General features: G+C 50.2%; 1 protein-coding gene across 1 annotated transcript in view; it reads left to right on the plus strand.

Annotated features, from left to right (window-relative positions):
- BRD4 (bromodomain containing 4) overlaps window positions 1-22,761 on the plus strand; it is a 64,766-nt gene extending 42,005 nt beyond the window's left edge. Inside the window, 9 exon segments of the mRNA XM_084223960.1 lie at window positions 1,610-1,662; window positions 3,196-3,538; window positions 5,471-6,112; window positions 8,354-8,463; window positions 11,664-11,823; window positions 13,143-13,270; window positions 16,588-16,799; window positions 19,159-19,483; window positions 22,586-22,761. Coding sequence (XP_084080086.1) covers window positions 1,610-1,662; window positions 3,196-3,538; window positions 5,471-6,112; window positions 8,354-8,463; window positions 11,664-11,823; window positions 13,143-13,270; window positions 16,588-16,799; window positions 19,159-19,483; window positions 22,586-22,654 — 2,042 coding nt within the window. The 3' untranslated portion in view covers window positions 22,655-22,761.
- The last annotated feature ends 3,468 nt before the right edge of the window (window positions 22,762-26,229 follow it).

The raw sequence follows: 26,229 nt of genomic DNA on the forward strand, positions 1-26,229 counted from the left end.
TTCCAATTTGGAACCAAAATTGATGATGGAGTTCAGGATCATCCCTGGGTTGGGATCTCCAGGATCTCCAGGTGATCTCCATGGAACCTCACAATTCCACCTGCGACCCAAAATCGGTGATGGAGTTTGGGATCATCCTTGAGTTGAAGTCCTTGGAATCTCCTCTGGACCAGAAAATTCCAACTGGGACCCAAAATCGGTGATGGATTTTGGGATCATCCTTGGGTTGGGATCTCCAGGTGATCTCCATGGAACCTCACAATTCCAATTTGGAACCAAAATTGATGATGGAGTTCAGGATCATCCCTGGGTTGGGATCTCCAGGATCTCCAGGTGATCTCCATGGAACCTCACGATTCCACCTGCGACCCAAAATCGGTGATGGAGTTTGGGATCATCCTTGAGTTGAAGTCCTTGGAATCTCCTCTGGACCAGAAAATTCCAACTGGGACCCAAAATCAGTGATGGAGTTTGGGCTCATCCCTGGGTTGGGATCTCCAGGTGATCTCCATGGAACTTTGGGATTCCGACTGGGACCCAAAATTGGTGATAAAAGTTGGGATCATCCTTGGGTTGGGATCTCCAAAATCCAGGATGAGCCTTCTGGACCTCACCATTCCAACTGGGATGCAAAACATGGGGATGAAGGTTTGGAGATCCTTGGGATCTCAAAATCCAGGATGATCCTTCTGGGAATGCGATTCCGACTGGAACCAACAACCAGAGATGGGATTTGGGATCATCTTTGGGTTAAAATTCTTGGGATTTTCTTCTGGACATCGTGATTCCAGCTTGGATCTACAGTTGGTGATGAAGGTGAGGATCATCCTTGGGTTGGGATCTCCAAAATCCAGGATGATCCTTCCGGGAATGCGATTCCAACTGGGATCCAACGACCGGTGATGGAATTTGGGGTCATCCTTGGGTTAAAATCCTTGGAATCTCCTTCTGGACCTCACGATTCCATCTGGGATCCAACACCAGCCATGGAATTTGGGATCATCTTGGGTTGAAATCCTTGGAATTTCATTTTGGACCTCTCGATTCCAACTGGGATCCAACGACCGGCGATGGAATTTGGGGTCATCCTTGGGTTAAAATCCTTGGAATCTCCTCCTGGACCTGACGATTCCAACTGGGATCCAACACCAGCCATGGAATTTGGGATCATCTTGGGTTGAAATCCTTGGAATTTCATTTTGGACCTCTCGATTCCAACTGGGATCCAACCGCCGGCGATGGAATTTGGGATCATCCTTGGGTTGAAATCCTTGGAATCTCCTTCTGGGAACGCTGGGATTCCAGCTGGGATCCAACGATGGAATTTGCCGAGTTTCTCCCTCTGGAGCAGCGACATTCCCAGGATCTCTGATCCTGTAGAATCCGTGGATTTTCTTGGCCGTTGCGTCTTTTTCCAACAATTTTCCCTCCGTTTTTTTGGCGGCAAAATCCCCAATCCCAGAAACCCCTGGGCAATCCAGCTCCATCCCTGAGGAATTCCAATCAGTCCCTGGGGAATTCCCGCCCCGTTCCCGATCGGTGCCGTCGGGTTCGTCCGGAGCCGTTCCCAAATTAATTATTTTTCTTTTCCCCTTTTTTTTTTTGGCAGAAATGGCGCCGAAGTTGAAGAAAAAAGGGCACTCGGGGAGGGAGCAGAAAAAGGTAGGAATGGGATCGGGATCCGTGGGTTGGGATTGGATCCTTTCGTTGGGTTGGATCCTTGGGTTTGGATGGGATCCATGGATTGAGGTTGGATCCATTAATTGGATTGGGGTTGGATCCATGGATTTGGATGGGATCCATGGATTGGAGTTGGATCCATTAATTGGATTGGGGTTGGATCCTTGGATTTGGATGGGATCCAGGGATTGGAGTTGGATCCATGGATTTGGGTGGGATCCAGGGATTGGGGTTGGATCCATTAATTGGATTGGGGTTGGATCCATTAATTGGATTGGGGTTGGATCCATTAATTGGATTGGGGTTGGATCCATGGATTTGGATGGGATCCATGGATTGGACTTGAATCCAGTAATTGGATTGGGGTTGGATCCTTGGATTTGGATGGGATCCTTGGATTTGGGTTGGGTTGGGATTGGATCATTAATTGTGTTGGGATTGGGATGGGGGTGGGGATGGGATTTGTTGTTTTGATTGCGAAAAGCCATTTTTGATGACCAAAACACCATTTTGATGTCCAAACCCACCTTTAGATGACCCAAGAGGTCACTTTGACCACCAAACCACCAACTTTGGTGTCCAAACCCACCTTTAGATGACCCAGGAGATCATTTTGGTGTCCAAATCCACATTTAGATGACCCAAGACCGCATTTTGATGACCAAAAGACCATTTTGGTTTCCAAACCCACCTTTAGACGACCCAAGAGGTCGTTTTGATGGCCAAAAGACCATTTTGGTGTCCAAAACCACATCTTGATGACCCAAGAGATCATTTTGGTGTCCAAACCCACCTTTAGATGACCCAAGAGGTCACTTTGACCCCCAAACCACCAACTTTCATGTCCAAACCCACCTTTAGATGACCCAAGAGATCATTTTGGTGTCCAAAACCACCTTTAGATGACCCAAGAGATCATTTTAGTGTCCAAATCCACATTTAGATGACCCAAGACCGCATTTTGATGACCAAAAGACCATTTTGGTTTCCAAACCCACCTTTAGATGACCCAAGAGATCATTTTGGTGTCCAAACCCGCCTTTAGACGACCCAAGAGGTCATTTTGATGGCCAAAAGACCATTTTGGTGTCCAAAACCACATCTTGATGACCCAAGAGATCATTTTGGTGTCCAAACCCACTTTTAGATGACCCAAAAGATCACTTTGACCCCCAAACCACCAACTTTGGTCTCCAAACCCACCTTTAGATGACCCAAGACCTCCTTTTGATGACCAAACCACCAACTTTGGTGTCCAAACCCACCTTTAGATGACCCAAGAGATGATTTTGGTCTCCAAACCCACTTTTAGATGACGCAAGAGGTCACTTTGACCCCCAAACCACCAACTTTGGTCTCCAAACCCACCTTTAGATGACCCAACACCTCTTTTTAACCACCCAAATCCCCACCACGCCCAATTCTTCCGCCCCACCCGCCCCATTCCAACCCCCCCACCACCTCCCTCCTGTCCCCAACCCCTCCACCCTTCTTTAACCCCTTCCTCTCCCGCAGCACCACCACCACCACCACCCAGCGGCGCCAGCGCCGTCGCAGCCCCCTCCGGCCCCGCCGCAGCCCGTCCCGCCGGCGCTGCAGCCGCCGCAGCCGCCGCAGCCCATCCCGCCGCCCGCCGCGCCCCTCAAGGCGTCGCCGCCGCCGCCGCCGCCGCCCTTCGTGCCCGCGCAGGTGCCCGTCCTGGAGCACCCCTTGCCGGGCACCATGTTCGACACCATGGCCCACTTCGGCCAACCCATCCTGCACCTGCCCCAGCCCGAGCTGCCCCCGCCCCACCTGCCCCCGGCGCCCGAGCACAGCACCCCCCCCCACCTCAACCAGCACGTGGTGTCTCCTCCAGGTGAGGTGGGGCACACCTGGGAGGGGGGGGCTGGTGGGGGTCCTCAAGGGGTTTGGGGGTGGTCTGAGAGGATGAGGGTGGTGGTGGGTGGAGGAAGGGTCTTGGTGTCCTCCAGGGGTTTGTTGGGATGTCCCAAGAGGATGAGGATGGTGGTGGGTGGATAAAGGGAGGGTCTTGGGGCCTGGTGGCCACCAGGGGATTGGGGGGTGGCCTGAGAGGAAGAGGATGGTGGTGGGCACAGGACAGAGAGGGTTGTAGGTCTTGGTGTCCACCAGGGGATTGAGGGGTGGTCCGAGAGGATGAGGATGGTGGTGGGTGGATAAAGGGAGGGTCTTGGGGCTTGGTGTCCACCAGGGGCTTGGGGGATGGCCCGAGAGGAAGAGGATGGTGATAGACAGGGGAGAGGCAGGTTCTTGGGGCTTGGTGTCCACCAGGGGATTGAGGCGTGCCCTGAGAGGATGAGGATGGTGGTGGGTGGGGAAGGGCAGGTTCTTGGGGCTTGGTGCCCACCAGGGGCTTGGGGGGTGACCCAAGAGGAAGAGGATGGTGGTAGATAGGGGAGAGGCAGAGTCTTCGGTCTTGGTGTCCACCAGGGGCTTGTTGGGATGTTCCAAGAGGAAGAGGATGGTTCTAGATAGGGGAGAGGCACCATGGGCTTGGGGGATGGCCCGAGAGGGTGAGGATGGTGGTGGGTGCGGTTGGCTCCTTCTGGAAGATGATGGGGTGGGACTGGGAGGTGATGGGAAGTTCTCCTGGTCCCACCACTGTGTCCTTCCTGGGACATCCCAGAAGAGTAGGAGAACATTGGATGGGTGGGGCTGGGAGGTGATGGGCCATGCCATGGAAGTTCTTCTGGTCCCACCACCGTGTCCTTCCTGGGACATCCCAGGAGAAGAGGAGAACATTGAGAGGGTGGGGCTGGGAGGTGATGGACCATGCCATGGATGTTCTTCTGGTCCCAGCACCATGTCCTACCCGGGACATCCCAGGAGAAGAGGACAGTCTTGAGTGGGGTTGGGGGGTGATGGATCATCCCCTGGAAATTCTCCTGACCTCGCCATGTGTCCTACCTGGGACATCCCAGGAGGACACCACGGGGTGGGGCTGGAGCTGATCCCCTGGATGTTCTCCTGACCTCACCTTGTGTCCTACCTGGGACATCCCAGGAGGACACCACGGGCTGGGTCTGGTGCTGAAGGACCATCTTTGGAAATTTTCCTGACCTCGCCGTGTGTCCTACCTGGGACATCCCAGAAGGACACCACGGGCTGGGTCTGGGGCTGACCATCCCCTGGATGTTCTCCTGACCTTGCCATGTGTCCTACCTGGGACATCCCAGAAGGACACCAGGGGCTGGGTCTGGGACTGAAGGACCATCCCCTGGATGTTCTCCTGAACTTGCCATGTGTCCTACCTGGGACATCCCAGAAGGACACCACGGGCTGGGCCTGGGGCTGAAGGACCATCTTTGGAAGTTCTCCTGACCTCGCCATGTGTCCTACTTGGGACATCCCAGGAGGACACCACGGGCTGGGCCTGGGGCTGAAGGACCATCCCCTGGAAGTTCTCCTGACCTTGCCATGTGTCCTACCTGGGACATCCCAGAAGAGAACAGAGTTGGGTGGGGTGGAAGGACCATCCCCTGGATGTTCTCCTGACCTTGCCATGTGTCCTACCTGGAACATCCCAGAAGGACACCACGGGCTGGGTCTGGGGCTGACCATCCCCTGGCTGTTCTCCTGACCTTGCCGTGTGTCCTACCTGGGACATCCCAGGAGGACACCAGGGGGTGGGGCTGGGGCTGATCCCCTGGATGTTCTCCTGAACTTGCCGTGTGTCCTACCTGGGACATCCCAGAAGGACACCACGGGCTGGGTCTGGAGCTGATCCCCTGGATGTTCTCCTGACCCCGCGCTCGTCCTTCCTCCGCAGCTTTGCACAACGCTCTGCCTCAGCAGCCCTCGAGGCCCAGCAACCGGGCGGCGGCGCTGCCCCCGAAGCCGCCGCGGCCGCCGGCCGTGTCCCCGGCGCTGCCGCCGCCGCCGCAGCCGCCGCCGCAGCCGCTGCTCCCGCAGCCGCCGCTGCCGCAGCCGCCGCAGGTGCTGCTGGAGGACGAGGAGCCGCCGCCGCCGCCGGTGCCGCCGCCGGTGCCGCCGCCGGTGCCGCCGCCGCCGCACCACAACCTCCCCCTGAGCGCCAGCCAGATGCAGCTGTACCTGCAGCAGCTGCAGAAAGTGCAGCCGCAGACTCCGCTTCTCCCTTCAGTGAAGGTCCAGTCGCAGCCGGCGCCGCAGCCGCAGCCGCCGCCGCCTCCCCCGGCGCTGCCGCCGCCGCCGGCGCATCCCGCGGTGCAGCCGCTGCAGCCGCCGCCACCGCGCCCGCTGCACCTGCAGCCCCTGCCCTTCCCGTCGCACCTGGCGCAGCCGCCGGCGCCGCCGCAGCAGCAGCAGCAGCAGCCGCAGCAGCCGCAGGCGGCGCCGCAGCAGCAGCAGCAGGCGGCGCCGGCCAAAGCGCAGCAGGTGATCCAGCACCACCCGTCGCCGCGGCACCACAAAGCCGACCCCTACGGCACCGGTGAGCCGCGGCACGGACGGACAGACGGACACGGGGAGGGTGGGGAGGGATGAGGGATGGATGGATGGATGGATGGATGGATGGATGGATGGACAGACACATGGAGGGATGAAGGGTGGAATTGCCTGGCAAAGGCTCGGCACATCAGGGACTTCTTGGAGTTTGAGGTTGTTGAGAGTCTCCAGGTGTTGAGGATCTCCAGGTTTTGAGGATCTCCAGGTGTTGAGGATCTCCAGGTGTTGAGGATCTCCAGGTGTTGAGGGATCCCCCAGGTGTTGGGGATCTCCAGGTTTTGAGGATTTCCAGGTGTTGAGGATCTCCAGGTGTTGGGGGATCTCCAGGTTTTGACGATCTCCAGGTGTTGAGGGTCTCAACATGTTGGGGATCTCCAGGTGTTAAGGGTTTCCAGGTGTTGAGAGTTTCCAGGTGTTGAGGGATCCCCAGGTGTTGGGGATCTCCAGGTCTTGAGGATCTCCAGGTGTTGAGGATCTCCAGGTGTTGAGGATCTCCAGATGTTGAGGGTCTCCAGGTGTTGATGATGTGCAGGTGTTGGGGATCTCCAGGTGTTGAAGGTCTCCAGATGTTTAGGATCTCAGGTTTTGAGGATCTCAGGTGTTTGGGATCTCCAGGTGTTGGGGATCTCCAGGTGTTCAGGATCTCCAGGTTTTGACGATCTCCAGATGTTGAGGGTCTCAACATGTTGGGGATCTCCAGGTGTTAAGGGTTTCCAGGTGTTGAGAGTTTCCAGGTGTTGAGGATCCCCAGGTGTTGAGGATCTCCAGGTGTTGAGGATCTCCACGTGTTGATGATGTGCAGGTGTTGGGGATCTCCAGGTGTTGGGGATCTCCAGGTGTTGAGGGATCTCAGGTGTTGAGGATCTCCAGGTGTTGAGTATCTCCACATGTTGAGGATCTCCAGATGTTGAGGATCTCCAGATGTTGAGGATCTCAGGTGTTGGGGATCTCCAGATGTTTAGGATCTCCAGGTGTTGAGGTATCCCCAGGTGTTTAGGATCTCAGGTGTTGGGGATCTCCAGATGTTGAGGGTTTCCAGCTGTTGAGGATCTCAGGTGTTGAGGATCTCAGGTCTCTGGGATCTCCAGGTGTTGAGGATCTCCAGATGTTTGGGATCTCCAGCTGTTGAGGATCTCGATATCCCTCAAGAACATCTTGATGTTCTTTGAGGAAACCCCAACGTTCCTCAAGGGCATTTTGGGGTTTTTTGGTGCCATCCTGGGATTTTCGGGGGCGCGCTGGGGTCGGCGACGCGGTGACGGTGACGCGGTGACGGTGACGGTGACGGTGACGCCGTGATGGTGATGGTGACGCCGTGACGGTGACGGTGCCGCGGTGACACAGTGACAGCGATGCGGTGACGGTGACACGGTGACAGTGACATGGTGACGCGGTGACAGTGACACGGTGACGCAGTGACGGTGACGTGGTGATGGTGATGCGGTGACGGTGACGGTGACGCGGTGGCGGTGATGCCGTGATGGTGATGGTGACGCCGTGATGGTGATGCGGTGACGGTGACGGTGACGCGGTGGCGGTGACATGGTGACGCGGTGACAGTGACACGGTGACGCAGTGACGGTGACGCGGTGACGCAGTGACGGTGACGCGGTGATGGTGGCAGTGACACGGTGACGGTGACACGGTGACAGTGACATGGTGACGCGGTGACAGTGACACGGTGACGCAGTGACGGTGACGCGGTGACGGTGACGCGGTGACGGTGACGCGGTGACATGGTTATGCGGTGACACGGTGACGTGGTGACGGTGACGCGGTGACGGTGACAGTGACACGGTGACGCGGTGACGGTGACACGGTGATGCGGTGACGCGTTGACGGTGACAGTGACACGGTGACGGTGACGCAGTGACGGTGACGCGGTGACACAGTGATGCGGTGACGCGTTGACGGTGACAGTGACACGGTGACACGGTGACGGTGACGCGTTGACGATGACGGTGACACGGTGACACGGTGACGGTGACGCGGTGATGGTGGCAGTGACACGGTGACGGTGACACGGTGACGCGGTGATGGTGGCAGTGACACGGTGACGGTGACACGGTGACGCAGTGATGGTGCCGTGGTGACGGTGCCGCGGCGCCGGTGACACGGCGACGCGGGGTCGGTGGCGGTGACGGCGACGCGGTGACGGTGCCACGGTGGCGCGGTGACGGTGACACGGGGTCGGTTGCAGTGACTGACCGGTGCCCACCTGTTGCAGGTCACCTGCGGGAAGCCCCCTCCCCCCTCATGATGCCTTCCCCACAGATGCCGTTCCAGGGCCTCGTGCCTCAGTCGCCCCCTCAGCAAAACATCCAGCCAAAAAAACAGGTGAAAAACAACGGGTTTGGGTCGGGGACAGGTGAAAAACAACGGGTTTGGGTCGGGGACAGGTGAAAAACAACGGGTTTGGGGGCAGCTGGAGAAAAACAACGGGTTTGGGGTTTGGGTGAAAAACAACGGGTTTGGGGTTTGGGGTTTGGGTGAAAAACAACGGGTTTGGGGTTTGGGGTTTGGGTGAAAAACAACGAGTTTGGGGTCTGGGGACAGGTGAAAACAACAAGTTTGGGGTTTGGGGTTTGGGTGAAAAACAACGAGTTTGGGGTCTGGGGACAGGTGAAAAATGAGTTTGGGGTTTTGGGGTTTGGGGACAGGTGAAAAATGAGTTTGGGGTCTGGGGACAGGTGAAAAACAACGGGTTTGGGGGCAGCTGGAGAAAAACAGGAGTTTGGGGTTTGGGGTCTGGGGACAGGTGAAAAACAACGGGTTTGGGGGCAGCTGGAGAAAAACAACGGGTTTGGGGTTTGGGGTTTAGGGACAGGTGAAAAACAACGGGTTTGGGGTCGGGGACAGGTGAAAAATGAGTTTGGGGTTTTGGGGTTGGGGACAGGTGAAAAACAACGGGTTTGGGTCTGGGGACAGGTGAAAAACAACGGGTTTGGGGTCTGGGGACAGGTGAAAAATGAGTTTGGGGTCAGGGATAGGTGAAAAACAACAGGTTTGGGGTCTGGGGACAGGTGAAAAACAACGGGTTTGGGGGCAGCTGGAGAAAAACAACGGGTTTGGGGTTTGGGGTCTGGGGACAGGTGAAAAACAACGGGTTTGGGGTTTGGGGACAGGTGAAAAACAGCGAGTTTGGGGATTTGGGGTCTGGGGACAGGTGAAAAACAACGGGTTTGAGGTTTGGGGTTTAGGGACAGGTGAAAAACAACGGGTTTGGGGTTTGGGATTTTGGGGACAGGTGAAAAACAACGGGTTTGGGGTCGGGGACAGGTGAAAAACAACGGGTTTGGGGTCGGGGACAGGTGAAAAATGAGTTTGGGGTTTTGGGGTTGGGGACAGGTGAAAAACAACGGGTTTGGGGTTTGGGATTTTGGGGACAGGTGAAAAACAACGGGTTTGGGGTCGGGGACAGGTGAAAAACAACGGGTTTGGGGTCGGGGACAGGTGAAAAATGAGTTTGGGGTTTTGGGGTTGGGGACAGGTGAAAAACAACGGGTTTGGGTCTGGGGACAGGTGAAAAATGAGTTTGGGGTCTGGGGACAGGTGAAAAATTAGTTTGGGGTTTGGGGACAGGTGAAAAGAACGAGTTTGGGGTTTGGGATTTGGGGTTTGGGGTGTGGGATTTGGGGTTTGGGGTCTGGGGTTTGGGGTTTGGGGTCTGGGGTTTGGGGTTTGGGTTCAGCTGAAACAACTGGAGTCAGGATTTGGGGTTTGGGGTCTGGGATTTGGGGTTTGGGGTCAGGTGAAGCAACTGGAGTCAGGATTTGGGGTCAGGTGAAAGAATGGGATTTTGGGATTTGGGATTTGGGATTTGGGTTCAGGTGAAACAACAGAAGTTCACGGTCAAGTGAAAAAATGGAATTTGGGATTTGGGGTCAGGTGAAACAACTGGAGTTTGGGATCAGGTGAAAAAACAGGAGTTTGGGATTTGGGGTCGGGTGAAAAAATGGGATTTGGGGATCCACAGGAGTTGTGAACAGTATCGGGGTCAGAATCAGGATTGGGGTCGGGATTTTAGGGCGGATCCTGATCCCAGATTTCCATGGCAGGAGCTGTGAGCGGTGTCAGGGCCAGGATTGGGGTCAGGATTGGGATTTTGGGGCGGATCCTGATCCCAGATTTCCACAGGAGCTGTGAGCGGTGTCAGGATCAGGATTGGGGTCAGGATTGGGATTTTGGGGCGGATCCTGATCCCAGGTTCCCCCAGGAGCTGTGAGCGGTGTCAGGATCAGGATTGGGGTTGGGATTTTGGGATTTTGGGATTTTGGGGTGGATCCTGATCCCAGGTTCCCACAGGAGCTGCGAGCGGTGTCAGGGTCAGGATTGGGGTTTGGATTTTGGGATTTTGGGATGGATCCTGATCCCAAATTTCCCTGGCAGGAGCTGCGAGCAGTGTCAGGGTCAGGATTGGGATTTGGATTTTGGGATTTTGGGATTTTGGGGTGGATCCTGATCCCAGATTTCCACAGGAGCTGCGAGCGGTGTCAGGGTCAGGATTGGGGTCGGGATTTTGGGATTTTGGGGTGGATCCTGATCCCAGGTTCCCACAGGAGCTGCGGGCAGTGTCAGGGCCAGGATTGGGGTTTGGATTTTGGGATTTTGGGATTTTGGGGTGGATCCTGATCCCAGATTTCCACAGGAGCTGTGAGCGGTGTTGGGGTCAGGATTTTGGGATTTTGGGGTGGATCCTGATCCCAGATTTCTGCAGGAGCTGTGAGCGGTGTCAGGGTCAGGATTGGGATCAGGATTGGGATTTTGGGGCGGATCCTGATCCCAGGTTCCCACAGGAGCTGTGAGCGGTGTTGGGGTCAGGATTTTGGGATTTTGGGGTGGATCCTGATCCCAGATTCCCACAGGAGCTGCGAGCGGTGTCAGGGTCAGGATTGGGGTCAGGATTGGGATTTTGGGGCGGATCCTGATCCCAGGTTTCCACAGGAGCTGTGAGCGGTGTCGGGGTCAGGATTGGGGTTGGGATTTTGGGATTTTGGGATGGATCCTGATCCCAAATTTCCATGGCAGGAGCTGCAAGCGGTGTCAGGGTCAGGATTGGGGTTGGGATTTTGGGATTTTGGGATGGATCCTGATCCCAGATTTCCACAGGAGCTGTGAGCGGTGTCAGGGTCAGGATTGGGGTCAGGATTAGGTTTGGGATCAGATTTTGGGGCGGATCCTGATCCCAGATTTCCACAGGAGCTGCGAGCGGTGTCAGGGTCAGAATCAGGATTGGGTTTGGGATTTTGGGGTGGATCCTGATCCCAGGTTCCCACAGGAGCTGCGGGCGGTGTCGGGGTCAGGATTGGGGTTGGGATTTTGGGATTTTGGGATTTTGGGGTGGATCCTGATCCCAGGTTCCCCCAGGAGCTGCGGGCGGTGTCAGGGTCAGGATTGGGGTTGGGATTTTGGGATTTTGGGATTTTGGGGCGGATCCTGATCCCAGATTTCCACAGGAGCTGTGAGCGGTGTCAGGATCAGAATTGGGGTTGGGATTTTGGGATTTTGGGGTGGATCCTGATCCCAGGTTCCCCCAGGAGCTGCGGGCAGCCTCGGTGGTGCAGTCGCAGCCGCTGGCCAAGGAGGAGAAGCTGCACTCGCCCGTGATCCGCACCGAGACCTTCAGCCCCCCCCTGCGCCAGGAGCCCCCCAAGGGCCACCCCGAGGGCATCAAGGCAGCCCCACACCTCCCCCAGCGTGAGTGGGGCACCCCCGGCACGGGACACCCCCAAAAAAACAAAATAAAAACAAAAAATCCCATTAAAATCCCATTAAAATCCCATTAGGGGTCGTGCGGAGAGAGAAAACCCAAAAAAATCCCATAAAATTTCATAAAGGGGAAAAAAACTCAAAAAAAAAAAAAAAATCCCATAAAATTTCATGGGGAGAGAGAAAACCCCAAAAAAATCCCATAAAATTTCATAAATAGGGAAAAACCCCAAACCAATCCCATAAAATTTCATAGGGAAGGGAAAAAACTCAAAAAAAAAAATTCCCATAAAATTTCATGGAGAGACAAAAAATCCCCCAAGAAAATCCCATAAAATTTCATCAAGAGGGAAAAACCTCAAAAAAAAAATCCCAAAAAATTTCATAAAGGGGGAAAAACCTCAAAAGAAAAAATCCCATAAAATTTCATAAATAGGGAAAAACCCCAAAGTAATCCCATAAGAATTTCATAGGGAGGGAAAAATCTCAAAAAAAAAAAAAAGAGCCCATGAAATTTCATAAATAGGGAAAACCTCAAAAAGAAAATCCCATAAAATTTCATGGGGAGAGAGAAAACCTAAAAAAAATCCCATAAAACTTCATAGGGAGAGAGAAAAACCCAAGAAAATCCCATTAAATTTCATAGAGAAGGGAAAAATCCCCAGAATTCCCAATTTTTGGGATCTGAAATCCACAAAATTCCAATTTTGGGATCGGAAATCTCAAAAATTCCAATTTTTGGGTCCAAAATCCCCAGAATTCCCAATTTTTGGCTTCAAAGTCCCCAAAATTCCCAAATTTTAGCTTCTAACTCCCAAAAATTCCCAATTATTGGGTTCAAAATCCCCAGAATTCACCATTTTTAGGTTCCAACTCCCAAAAATTCCCAATTTCTTTGTTCCAAATCCCCCAAAATTCCCATATTTTAGGTTCTAACTCCCAAAAATTCCCAATTTTTGGCTTCATAGTCCCCATAATTCCCAATTTTTAGGTTCTAACTCCCAAAAATTCCCAATTTCTTGGTTCCAAAGTCCCCATAATTCCCAATTTTTAGGTTCAAACTGCTAAAAATTCCCAATTTTTGGTTTCCAACTCCAAAAATTCCCAATTTTTGGCTTCAAACTCCTAAAAATTCCCAATATTTGGTTTCCAAATCCCCCAAAATTCCCAATTTTTGGCTTCAAAGACCCCAGAATTCCCAATTTTTAGGTTCAAACTCCCAAAAAATCCAAATTTTTGGCTGCAAAGTCCCCATAATTCCCAATTTTGTGTCCAAACCCCTAAAATTCCGGATTTTGGGGTTGCAGGGCCGGAGCTGAAGCCCCTGGAGGGGGGAGGGGCGCGGGCCGTGATCCGACCCCCGGAGCCGACCCCGCCCGCCCCGGACAAGGAGCGGCAGAAATCGGAGCCCAAAACCCCCGTGGCCCCAAAAAAGGTAAAAGAAATCCCAGTTTGGGGAAAAAAACCACAAAATTTGGGCAAAAAAACCCGAATTTTGGGCAGAAATCCCCAAATTTTGAGCAAAATCCCAAAAATTTTGGGCAAAAATCCCCAAATTTTGGGCAGAAATCCCAAAATTTTGAGCAAAAATCCCCAAAATTTGGGCAGAAATCCCCATATTTTGAGCAGAAATTCCCAAATTTTGAGCAAAATTCCCCAAATTTGGGGCAGAAATCCCAAAAATTTTGGCCAGAAATCCCAAAAATTTTGGGCAAAAATCCCAAATTTTGGCCAGAAATCCCAAAAATTTTGAGAAAAAAAACCCCAAAATTTGGGCAAAAATCCCCCAAAATTTTGGGCATAAATCCCCGAATTTTGAGCAAAAACCCCCAAATTTTGACCAGAAATCCCCAAATTTTGAGCAAAATCCCCAAATTTTGAGCAAAAAACCCCAAATTTTTGGCAGAAATCCCCAAATTTTGAGCAAAATCCCCAGAATTTGGGCAAAAATCCCCAAAATTTTGGGAAAAATCTCCAAAATTTGGGCAAAAATCCCCAAGATTTTGGGAGAAAGCCCCAAATTCCTGAGGGATCTCCCAAAGGGTCGCGTTGGACTCCGGGGTTTTGGGCTGGGGTTGGGATTTGGGGCATTCCCGGCCCAAAAATGGGAGATGGGATCCGGAAGGTTCTGGAGAGGGTCCAGGGTTGGGTCTTGGAGAAGCTCCTGAGGTGCCACCAGGTTGAGGGGGGGGTTGGAGGTCCCAGGGGTCCTGGAGATGTTCCAGAACCTTCTAAAGGTTCTTCTGTGAGGTTGCAGCAGCGTCAGGGAGGGGTGGGAGGCAGGGGGAGCTGGGGAGCTCCAGGATTGGGTCTGGGAGAAGGTCCTGGGGTCCCACCAGGCTGAGGGACCTGGAGAAACCCCTGGGGTCCCACCAGGCTGAGGGACCTGGAGAGATCCCTGAGGTCCCACCAGGCTGAGGGAACTCCAGGATTGGATCTGGGAGAAGCTCCTGAGATCCCACCAGGGTGAGGGACCTGGAGAAACCCCTGGGGTCTCACCAGGCTGAGGGACCTGGAGAGATCCCTGAGGTCCCACCAGGCTGAGGGACCTGGAGAAACCCCTGGGGTCCCACCAGGCTGAGGGAACTCCAGGAGTTGATCTCAGAAGCCCCTGAGATCCCACCAGGCTGAGGGAACTCCAGGGTTGGGTCTCAGAGGTCCCACCAGGCTGAGGGACCTGGGGAACTCCAGGGTTGAGTCTGGGAGAAGCCCCTGGGATCCCACCAGGCTGAGGGAACTCCAGGATTGGGTCTCAGAGAACCTTCTGAGGTCCCACCAGGCTGAGGGACCTGGGGAGCTCCAGGGTTGGGTCTGGGACAAACTCCTGAGGTCCCACCAGGCTGAGGGAGCTGAGGAACTCCAGGGGTGGGTCTGGGAGAAGCCCCTGAGATCCCACCAGGCTGAGGGACCTGGGGAACTCCAGGGCTGGGTCTGGGAGAAGCCCCTGAGATCCCACCAGGCTGAGGGACCTGGGGAACTCCAGGGCTGGGTCTCAGAGATGCCACCAGGCTGAGGGTCCTGGAGAGCTCCAGAGCTGGGTCTGGGAGAAGCCCCTGAGATCCCACCAGGCTGAGGGACCTGGAGAACTCCAGGGTTGGGTCTGGGAGAAGCCCCTGAGGTCCCACCAGGCTGAGGGAACTCCAGGATTGGGTCTCAGAGAACCTTCTGAGATCCCACCAGGCTGAGGGACCTGGAGAAACCCCTGAGGTCCCACCAGGCTGAGGGAACTCCAGGGTTGGATCTGAGAGATGCCCCTGAGGTCCCACCAGGCTGGGGGAATTCCAGGATTGGGTCTGGGAGAAGGTCCTGGGGTCCCACCAGGGTGAGGGAGCTGGAGAGACCCCTGGGGTCCCACCAGGCTGAGGGACTTGGGGAGATCCAGGGTTGGGTCTGGGAGAAGGTCCTGAGGTCCCACCAGGCTGAGGGAACTCCAGGGTTGGATCTGGGAGAACCTTCTGAGGTCCCACCAGGCTGAGGGACCTGGGGAGCTCCAGGGTTGGGTCTGGGACAAACCCCTGGGGTCCCACCAGGCTGAGGGAGCTGAGGAACTCCAGGGGTGGGTCTGGGAGAAGCCCCTGAGATCCCACCAGGCTGAGGGACCTGGGGAACTCCAGGGTTGGGTCTGGGACAAACTCCTGAGGTCCCACCAGGCTGAGGGAGCTGAGGAACTCCAGGGTTGGGTCTCAGAAATCCCACCAGGCTGAGGGAGCTGGAGAACTCCAGGGTTGGGTCTCAGAAGCCCCTGAGATCCCACCAGGCTGAGGGACCTGGAGAAGCCCTTGAGGTCCCACCAGGCTGAGGGACCTGGAGAACTCCAGGGGTGGGTCTGGGAGAAGCCCCTGAGATCCCACCAGGCTGAGGGAACTCCAGGATTGGATCTGGGAGAAGCTCCTGAGATCCCACCAGGCTGAGGGACCTGAGGAACTCCAGGGCAGGGTCTCAAAGATCCCACCAGGCTGAGGGATCTCCAGGGTTGGATCTGGGAGAAGGTCCTGAGATCCCACCAGGCTGAGGGACCTGGGGAACACCAGGATTGGGTCTGGGACAAACTCCTGAGGTCCCACCAGGCTGAGGGAGCTGAGGAACTCCAGGGGTGGGTCTGGGAGAAGCCCCTGAGATCCCACCAGGCTGAGGGAACTCCAGGATTGGGTCTCAGAGAACCCTCTTGGATCCCACGAGGCTGAGGGACGTGAGGAACTCCAGGGTTGGATCTGGGAGATGCCCCTGAGATCCCACCAGGCTGAGGGAACTCCAGGATTGGATCTGGGAGAACCTTCTGAGATCCCACCAGGCTGAGGGACCTGAGGAACTCCAGGGCTGGGTCTCAAAGATCCCACCAGGCTGAGGGATCTCCAGGGTTGGATCTGGGAGAAGGTCCTGAGATCCCACCAGGCTGAGGGACCTGAGGAACTCCAGGGCTGGGTCTCTGAGATCCCACCAGGCTGAGGGAACTCCAGGGGTGGGTCTGGGAGAAGCCCCTGAGATCCCACCAGGCTGAGGGACCTGAGGAACTTCAGGGTTGGGTCTGGGACAAACTCCTGAGGTCCCACCAGGCTGAGGGACCTGGACAAACCCCTGAGATCCCAGCAGGCTGAGGGATCTCCAAGCTTGGTTCCAGTTCCTCGTGCCAAAGCCATTGGAGGATCCCACGGAGGCCACCACGGCTCAGGTGGATCCTGGCGGATCCCAGACGTCCTGGTGACCTCCTGGTGACCTCGTGGTGACCTCGTGGTGGCCCGGTGTCCCCGGCAGGACCTGAAGATCAAGAACATGGGCTCGTGGGCGTCGCTGGTGCAGAAGCACCCGGCGGCGCCGGCGGCGGCGGCCAAGTCCTCGAGCGACTCCTTCGAGCAGTTCAAGCGGGCGGCGCGCGAGAAGGAGGAGCGGGAGAAGGCCCTCAAGGCCCAGGCCGAGCAGGTGGAGCGCGAGAAGGAGCGGCTGAGGAGGGAGCAGGAGAGGATGAGGTGAGGAGAGCGCCGGTGGGGACACCTGGGCACGGCACGGGGACACAGGGACGGCCAGGATGGCGGGGGTGGCATCAGGGACAGCAGAAAACCCAGCAGGGACATCGGGGACACAGGGACGGCCAGGATGGAGGGGGTGGCACCGGAGACAGCAGAAAACCCAGCAGGGACACCAGAAAACCCTGCAGGGACATCGGGGACACAGGGACGGCCAGGATGGCGGGGGTGGCATCAGGGACAGCAGAAAAACCAGCAGGGACAACAGAAACAGCACCAGGGACACCAGAAACACCTCCAGGGACATCAGGGACACCAAAAACACCTCCAGGGACACCAGAAACACCTCCAGGGACATCAGGGACACCAAAAACACCTCCAGGGACACCAGAAAACCCAGCAGGGACATCAGGGACACCAAAAACACCTCCAGAACATCAGGGGCACCATCAGGGACACAAGAAAACCCAGCAGGGACAACAGAAACAGCATCAGGGACACCAAAAACACCTCCAGGAACATCAGGGGCACCACCAGGGACACCACAAACAGCATCAGGGACACCAGAAACACCTCCAGAACATCAGGGACACCAAAAACACCTCCAGAACATCAGGGACACCAAAAACACCTCCAGAACATCAGGGACACCACCAGGGACATCAGGGACGCCAGAAACACCTCCAGGAACTGCACAAACACCTCCAGAATACACAAACAGCACCAGAGGCACCACAAACACCACCAGAACATCAGGGACATCACCAGGGACACCACAAACACCACCAGAACATCAGGGACATCACCAGGGACACCACAAACACCACCAGAACATCAGGAGCACCACAAACACCATCAGGGACACCAGAAACAGCTCCAGGGACACCAGAAACACCTCCAGAACATCAGGGACACCATCAGGAGCATCACAAACACCACCAGGGACACCAGAAGCTCCACAAACACCTCCCGGAACCATCGTCAGATCCACCAGCACCACCAGCAGGGACACCGCAAACACTGCTGGGCGCTCCTGGTCACTCCTGGTCACTGTGGTCACTCAGGGGTCACTCAGTGTCACTGTGGTCACTCAATGTCACTGTGCTCCCCCCAGGAGCCGGGAGGACGAGGAGGTTCTAGAACAGTCTGGGGGGTTCCTGCTCACTCAGTGTCACTGTGGTCACTCCTGGTCACTGTGGTCACTCAATGGTCACTGTGGTCACTCATGGTCACTGTGGTCACTCAGTGGTCACTCTGGTCACTCAATGGTCACTCAATGGTCACTCAATGGTCACTCTGCTCCCCCCAGGAGCCGGGAGGACGAGGATGCGCTGGAGCAGGCGCGGCGGGTGCACGAGGAGGTTCTAGAACAGTCTGGTCACTCAGTGTCACTGTGGTCACTCTGTGGTCACTGTGGTCACTCAATGGTCACTCAATGGTCACTCAGTGGTCACTCTGCTCCCCCCAGGAGCCGGGAGGACGAGGATGCGCTGGAGCAGGCGCGGCGGGTGCACGAGGAGGTTCTAGAACAGTCTGGTCACTCAGTGTCACTGTGGTCACTCCTGGTCACTCATTGGTCACTGTGGTCACTCAGTGGTCACTCCTGGTCACTCAGTGGTCACTCTGCTCCCCCCAGGAGCCGGGAGGACGAGGAGGCGCTGGAGCAGGCGCGGCGGGTGCACGAGGAGGTTCTAGAACAGTCTGGGGGGTTCCTGTAGGGTTCCTGCTCACTCAGTGGTCACTCAGTGTCACTGTGGTCACTCAGTGGTCACTCAGTGGTCACTCCTGGTCACTCAATGTCACTGTGCATCCCCCCCAGGAGCCGGGAGGACGAGGATGCGCTGGAGCAGGCGCGGCGGGTGCACGAGGAGGTTCTAGAACAGTCTGGGGGGTTCCTGCTCACTGTGGTCACTCAATGGTCACTCCTGGTCACTCAGTGGTCACTCTGGTCACTCAGTGGTCACTCTGCTCCCCCCAGGAGCCAGGAGGACGAGGAGGCGCTGGAGCAGGCGCGGCGGGTGCACGAGGAGGTTCTAGAACAGTCTGGGGGGTTCCTGCTCACTCAGTGTCACTGTGGTCACTCAGTGGTCACTCAGTGGTCACTCAGTGGTCACTCAGTGGTCACTCTGGTCACTCAGTGGTCACTCAATGTCACTCTGCTCCCCCCAGGAGCCGGGAGGACGAGGACGCGCTGGAGCAGGCGCGGCGGGTGCACGAGGAGGTTCTAGAACAGTCTGGGGGGTTCCTGCTCACTCAGTGTCACTGTGGTCACTCAGTGGTCACTCAGTGGTCACTCAGTGGTCACTCAGTGGTCACTCTGGTCACTCAGTGGTCACTCAATGTCACTGTGCATCCCCCCCAGGAGCCGGGAGGACGAGGACGCGCTGGAGCAGGCGCGGCGGGTGCACGAGGAGGTGCGGCGGCGCCAGGAGCAGCAGCAGCCGCAGCCGCCGGCGGCGCCCGGCGCGGTGCCGGTGCCGGTGCCCGGCGCGGTGTCGGTGGCCGGCGCGGTGCCGGTGTCGGTGGCCGGCGCGGGGTCGGTGTCGGTGTCGGTGCCCGGCTCGGCGCCGGTGTCGGCGGCGTCGGCGGCGCCGCAGCCGCAGGGCCCGGCCGGCTCCCAGGCCATGCTGGACCAGCAGCGGGAAATGGCCCGGAAGAGGGAGCAGGAGAGGAGGCGCCGGGAAGCGGTGAGGGAAGGGTTAAAGACGGAGAGGGGGTGGGAAAGGGGCAAAAATGGGGAATAATGGAAATATTGTCAAAAATGGGGGATAATGAAAATATTGTCAAAAATGGGGGATAATGGAAATATTGCCAAAAATGGGGAATAATGAAAATAGTCCCCAAAATGGGGAATAATGAAAATAGTCCTAAAAATGGGGGATAATCAAAATGCCCTAAAAAAAGCCCAAAAAGGGAAGTGGTGAGGGAAGGGTTAAACACGGAGAGGGGGGGTGGGAAAGGGGCAGGAAAATGGGGGAATAATGAAAATATTGTCAAAAATGGGGGATAATGAAAATATTGTCCAAAAATGGGGGATAATGAAAATATTGCCAAAAATGGGGGATAATGAAAATATTGTCCAAAAATGGGGGATAATGAAAATAGTCCCAAAAATGGGGGATAATGGAAATAGTCCTAAAAATGGGGAATAATGGAAATATTGTCAAAAATGGGGATAATGAAAATATTGCCAAAAATGGGGAATAATGAAAATAGTCCCAAAAATGGGGAATAATGAAAATATTGCCAAAAATGGGGAATAATCAAAATGCCCCAAAAAGGGAAGCGGTGAGGGAAGGGTTAAACACGGAGAGGGGGATGGGAAAGGGGCAGGAAAATGGGGGAATAATCGAAATATTGTCAAAAATGGGGAATAATGGAAATAGTCCCAAAAACGGGGGATAATGAAAATAGTCCCAAAAATGGGGAAATAATGAAAATATTGCCAAAAATGGGGAATAATCAAAATGCCCCAAAAATGGGGCATAATGGAAATAGTCCTAAAAATGGGGAATAATGGAAATACTGTCAAAAATGGGGAATAATGAAAATATTGACAAAAATGGGGGATAATGAAAATGCCCCAAAAAGAGAAGCGGTGAGGGAAGGGTTAAATACGGAGAGGGGGTGGGAAAGGGGCAGGAAAATGGGGAATAATGAAAATATTGTCAAAAATGGGGGATAATGAAAATAGTCCCAAAAATGGGGGATAATGAAAATAGTCCCAAAAATGGGGAATAATGAAAAGAGTCCCAAAAATGGGGGGAATAATTAAAATAGGCCCAAAAATGGGGGATAATCAAAATGCCCCAAAAAGGGAAGCGGTGAGGGAAGGGTTAAACACGGAGAGGGGGGTGGGAAAGGGGCAGGAAAGTGGGGAATAATGGAAATATTGTCAAAAATGGGGAATAATGGAAATAATCCTAAAAATGGGGAATAATGGAAATATTGTTAAAAATGGGGGAATAATGAAAATATTGCCAAAAATGGGGGATAATCAGAATAGGCCCAAAAATGGGGGAATAATTAAAATAGTCCCAAAAATGGGGGGAATAATTAACATAGGCCCAAAAATGGGGGACTAATCAAAATAGTCCCAAAAGCAGGTCCCCTAAAAATGGAGAATAATCAAAATATTGTCAAAAATGGGGAATAATCAAAATAGTCCCAAAAATGGGGGATAATGAAAATAGTCCCAAAAATGGGGGATAATGAAAATAGTCCTAAAAATAGGGGATAATGAAAATGCCCCAAAAAAACCCCAAAAAGGGAAGCGGTGAGGGAAGGGTTAAACACGGAGAGGGGGGATGGGAAAGGGGCAGGAAAATGGGGGATAATGAAAATATTGTCAAAAATGGGGGATAATCAAAATGCCCCAAAAAAAGCCCCCCAAAAAAAGCAGAAATTATCCCAGAAAATGCCCAAAAAAAGCTTGAAATTTCCCCCCAAAAAATCACCAAAAATTCCAGAAGCCACCCAAAAAATGCCCCCCAAAAAAAAGCCGAAAGTGCCCCAAAAAAAGCCCAAAAAATCCAGAAATGACCCCCAAGAAATGCCCCAAAAAATCTCAAAATTGCCCAAAAAAAATCCACCAGAAATTCCAGAAGCGGCCGCGAAAAATGCCAAAAAAACCCAGAAACTACCCCAAAAAAATGCCCCAAAAAATTTCGAAATTTCCCCAAAAAAGTCACCAAAAACTCCAGAAGCGCCCGAAAAAAAGCCCAAAATGACCCAAAAAAAGCCCAAAAACCCAGAAATTACCAAAAAAAAAGCCCAAAAATTCTGGAAATTACCAAAAAAAAATCACAAAAAAATCCAGAAGTGACCCAAAAAAATGCCCAAAAAAAAAAGCCCAGAAATTACCCCAAAAAAATGCCCAAAAAAACCTCGAAATTGCCCCCAAAAAATCACCAAAAATTCCAGAAGTCACCCAAAAAAATGCCCCAAAAAAAGCCCAAAAAAAAAGCAGAAATGCCCCCAAAAAATCACCAAAAATTCCAGAAACGACACAAAAAAATGACCCAAAAAAAGCCCAAAAACCCAGAAATGACCCAAAAAAAAGCCAAAAATTTCAAAATTGCCCCAAAAATCACCAAAAATTCCAGAAGCAACCCCAAAAAAAAGCCCCAAATGACCCAAAAAAAGCCCAAAAAACCCAGAAACGACCCCAAAGAAATGCCCAAAAAAACCCTCAAAATTCCCCCAAAAAAATCACCCAAAATTCCAGAAGTCACCCAAAAAAATGTCCCCCAAATAATCCAAAAAAAAAGCAGAAATGACCCAAAAAAATCACCAAAAATTCCAGAAACGACCCAAAAAAATGCCCCAAAAAAAGCCCAAAAACCCAGAAATGACCCAAAAAAAAGCCAAAAAAAATCTCAAAATTGCCCCAAAAATCACCAAAAATTCCAGAAGCAACCCAAAAAAAAAGCCCAAAATGACCCAAAAAAAGCCCAAAAAACCCAGAAACTACCCCAAAAAAATGCCCAAAAAACCCCTCAAAATTCCCCCCAAAAAAATCACCAAAAATTCCAGAAGTGACCCAAAAAAATGCCCCCAAAAAAAAAGCAGAAATGACCCAAAAAAATCACCAAAAATTCCAGAAACGACCCAAAAAAATGCCCAAAAAAATCTCAAAATTACCCAAAAAAATCACCAAAAATTCCCCAAACGACCCAAAAAAAACCCCCCAAAAATCCAGAAACGACCCCAAAAAAAAAAAGAAAAAAAATTCCAGGAATTCAGGAATTTTTTCCCAATTTTTTTCCATTTTGATTTGGATTTTTCAGATGGCGGCGACGATCGACATGAACTTCCAGAGCGACCTCTTGGCCATTTTCGAGGAGAATCTTTTCTAGGAGAGGCGACTCCGGCCGGGAATTTTGACTTTTTTTCCCAAAAAAAAAAGAAGGAAAAAAAAAAAAAAAAAAGAAAGAAAAAAAAAAAAACCCAAAAGAACCAAAAAAAAAAAAAAAAGGCGGAAAAAATATTTCAAAAAAAAAAAATTTTTTTTTTTTTTCTTCTCTTTTTTCCCTTTTTTTTTTTTTTTTTTTTTCTTTTTTTGTTTCCTGGCCAAAAAAAAAAAAAAAAAAAAAGATGTGAAAAAATGACAAAAAAAAGAAAAAAAAAAAAAACAACAAAAAGTTTGGACTCTCCGTTCAATATTCAAAAAATAAAAAATAAAAAATTTGGGGAATGGGAGCGGGGGCGGGGCTGCCTTACCCCGGAATTCCAATTTTATTTTTCATTTTTTTTTAATCATTTTTCCCTCTTTTTTCACACCAAAAACTCCTCAAAATTCCTGGGAATTCCTGGGATTTTTCATTCAAATTTTAAAATTTTTTTATTTAAATTTTTTTTTAGGTTTTTTTTTCCCCTCAGCGGCGGCGGCGACAAAAAAAAAGAGAAAAACGAAAAAAAAAATCCCAATTTTTTTTTTTTTTTGGGTTGGATTTGGGCGGATTTGGGGCTTTTTTGGGGGAGGAATTTGGGGGGGGAGGGGTGATGCGGCCTCAGGGAATTTCCCCCCCCTTCAATTTTCCCTTTTTCCCTGGAATTTCTCCTTTTTTTCCCAATTTTTTTCCTTTTTTAAAATTTCCTTCCTTTCCCAAAAATTCCATTTTTTCCCTGATTTTTTCCCATTTTTCCCCTGATTTATTCCAAATTTTTCCCCATTTATTTTCAATTTTTTCCTGATTTTTTACCATTTTTCCCTGATTTTTTTCCATTTTTCCCCTGATTTATTCCAAATTTTTCCCCATTTATTTTCATTTTTTCCTGATTTTTTTCCCATTTTTTCCCCTGATTTTCTCCAAATTTTCCTCATTTTTTCTTTTTTTTTTCCCCAATTTTTTCCTGATTTTTTCCCATTTTTCCCCTGATTTATTCCAAATTTTTCCCCATTTATTTTCATTTTTTTCAATTATTTCCTGATTTTTTCCCATTTTTCCCCTGATTTATTCCAAATTTTTCCCCATTTATTTTCAATTTTTTCCTGATTTTTTCCTCATTTATTTTCTTTTTTTTTCCTGATTTTTTCCACATTTTTTCCCCTGATTTATTCCAAATTTTTCCCCATTTATTTTCATTTTTTTCAATTTTTTCCTGATTTTTTTCCATTTTTCCCCTGATTTATTTTCATTATTTTCTTTTTTTTTCTGATTTTTTCCCATTTTTCCCCCTGATTTATTCCAAATTTTTCCCCATTTATTTTCAATTTTTTCCTGATTTTTTCCCATTTTTTCCTGATTTTTTTTCTTTTTTTTCCCTGATTTTTTTCCATTTTTCCCCTGATTTATTCAAAATTTTTCCCCATTTATTTTCATTTTTTCCTGATTTTTTCCCCTGATTTTCTCCAAATTTTCCTCTTTTTTTTCCAATTTTTTCCTGATTTTTCCCCCATTTTTCCCCTGATTTATTCCAAATTTTTCCTCATTATTTTCATTTTTTTCCCATTTTTTCCCCTGATTTATTCCAAATTTTTCCCCATTTATTTTCATTTATTTTCAATTTTTTCTTCATTTTTTCCGCATTTTTCCCTGATTTATTCCAAATTTTTTCCTGATTTTTTCCTCATTTATTTTCTTTTTTTTCCAAATTTTTCCTGATTTTTTCCTATTTTTCCCCTGATTTATTCCAAATTTTTCCTCATTTTTTTCCAAATTTTTTTCTGATTTTTTTCCAAATCTTTCCTGATTTTTTTCAATTTTTTCCTGATTTTTCTCCAAATTTTCCTGATCATTTTTCATTTATTTCCTCTGATATTTTTCCCTTTATTTCCATTTTTTCCCTACATTTCTGTTCATTTATTCAATTTTTTCCTGATTCCTTTTCTCTCATTTTTTCCTTTTTTGTCCATTTCTCCCTCCTTTTTTTCTGATAATTTTTCATTTCTCTCCTGATTTTTTCTCTCCTTTTTTCCAATTTTTTCTGATTTTTTTCCATTTCCCCCTTGATTTTCTCCCTTTTTTCTCCAATTTTTTTTCAACTTTTTCCTGATTTTTTTCCCATTTTTAAAAATTTTTTTCCTCCAAATTTTCCTCTTTTTTTTTTCATTTTTTCAAATTTTTTCCTGATTTTTTCTCCAAATTTTCCTTAATTTTTTCCTCAATTTTTTCCCTGATTTTTTCCCCTTTTTTTCCCTCCCTTTAATCCCACCTTTATTTTCCTTTTCAATCCATTTTTCCTTTTCCTTTTTATAATTTGAAATTTTTCCTTTTAAATCCCATTTCCATTTTCCTTCTTTTCCTTTTTATAATTTGAATTTTTCCCTAATTTTTCCCCATTTTTTATAATTTGATTTTTTCCCTTCAGAATTCCATTTTTCCCCCAATTTTCCCCCCTTTTTCCCCCTTTTTCCCTTTTTTTCCCCAATTTTTCCTCATTTTTTGTAATTTGAATTTTTCCCTTCAAAATTCCATTTTTCCCCATTTTCCCCCCAATTTTTTCCCCATTTTCCCCCCAATTTTTCCTCAATTTTTCCCTTTTTTTCCCCAATTTTCCCCCAATTCTTCCTCAAATTTTTCCCATTTTTCTCCCATTTTTCCCCCAATTTTCCCCCAATATTTTTTTAAAATTTTAAATTTTTTACATTTCCCCTTTTCCCCTCCCTCCCCCTTTTCCCCCCAAAATCGCCGCCACGCCCTCAATTTTTATTCCCAAAAATTCCCATTTTTTTCCCCATTTTAATTCTGATTTTTTTAATTATAATTTTTATTTTTATTTTTATTTTTTTCCCCAAAATCCCGGGAATTCTCCCCGTTTCCCCCCCCTCCCCCCCACCCCGGGGTTGGATTAATTATTAATAATTAATTAATTTTATTTGGGTTGGGTTTTTATTTTTTTTTTCTCCCCCGCCGGGGTTTTCGCCGATCGTGGAATAAAAAAAAGTTTGGTTTTGTATAAAAAAACACCAAAAAAAAACAACAAAAAAAGAATTTTTCAGGTTTTTTATCCCCAAAAAAAATTTCAAAAGGGAGGGGGAGGAAAAAATAAAAAATGGGGGGAGAAGGGGGAAAAAAAATCAGAATTAAAATTCAAAATATTTGGATTAAAATGGGGATTGAAAGGAGTTGAAATGCCCAAAAATTGGGAATTAAAAATTGAAATTTGGGATATTTTAGGTGGAAATTGACAGGAATTGGGAATTAAAAAATTAAATTTTAAATATTTTAGGTAGAAATTGGGAATTAAAAATTTAAATATTTAATATTTAAGGTAGAAATCCCCAGAAATTGGGAATTAAAACTTTAAATTTTGAATATTTTAGGTGGAAATTGACAGAAATTGGGAATTTTGAAGTGGAAATTGACAGAAATTCAAATTAAATTTTGAATATTTTAGGTGGAAATTGACAGGAATTGGGAATTAAAAATTTAAATATTTAATATTTAAGGTAGAAATCCCCAAAAATTGGGAATTAATAATTTAAATT

The sequence above is a fragment of the Fringilla coelebs genome, assembly GCF_963513975.1.
Source record: "Fringilla coelebs genome assembly, chromosome: 32".
Classification (NCBI taxonomy): Eukaryota; Metazoa; Chordata; class Aves; order Passeriformes; family Fringillidae; genus Fringilla; species Fringilla coelebs.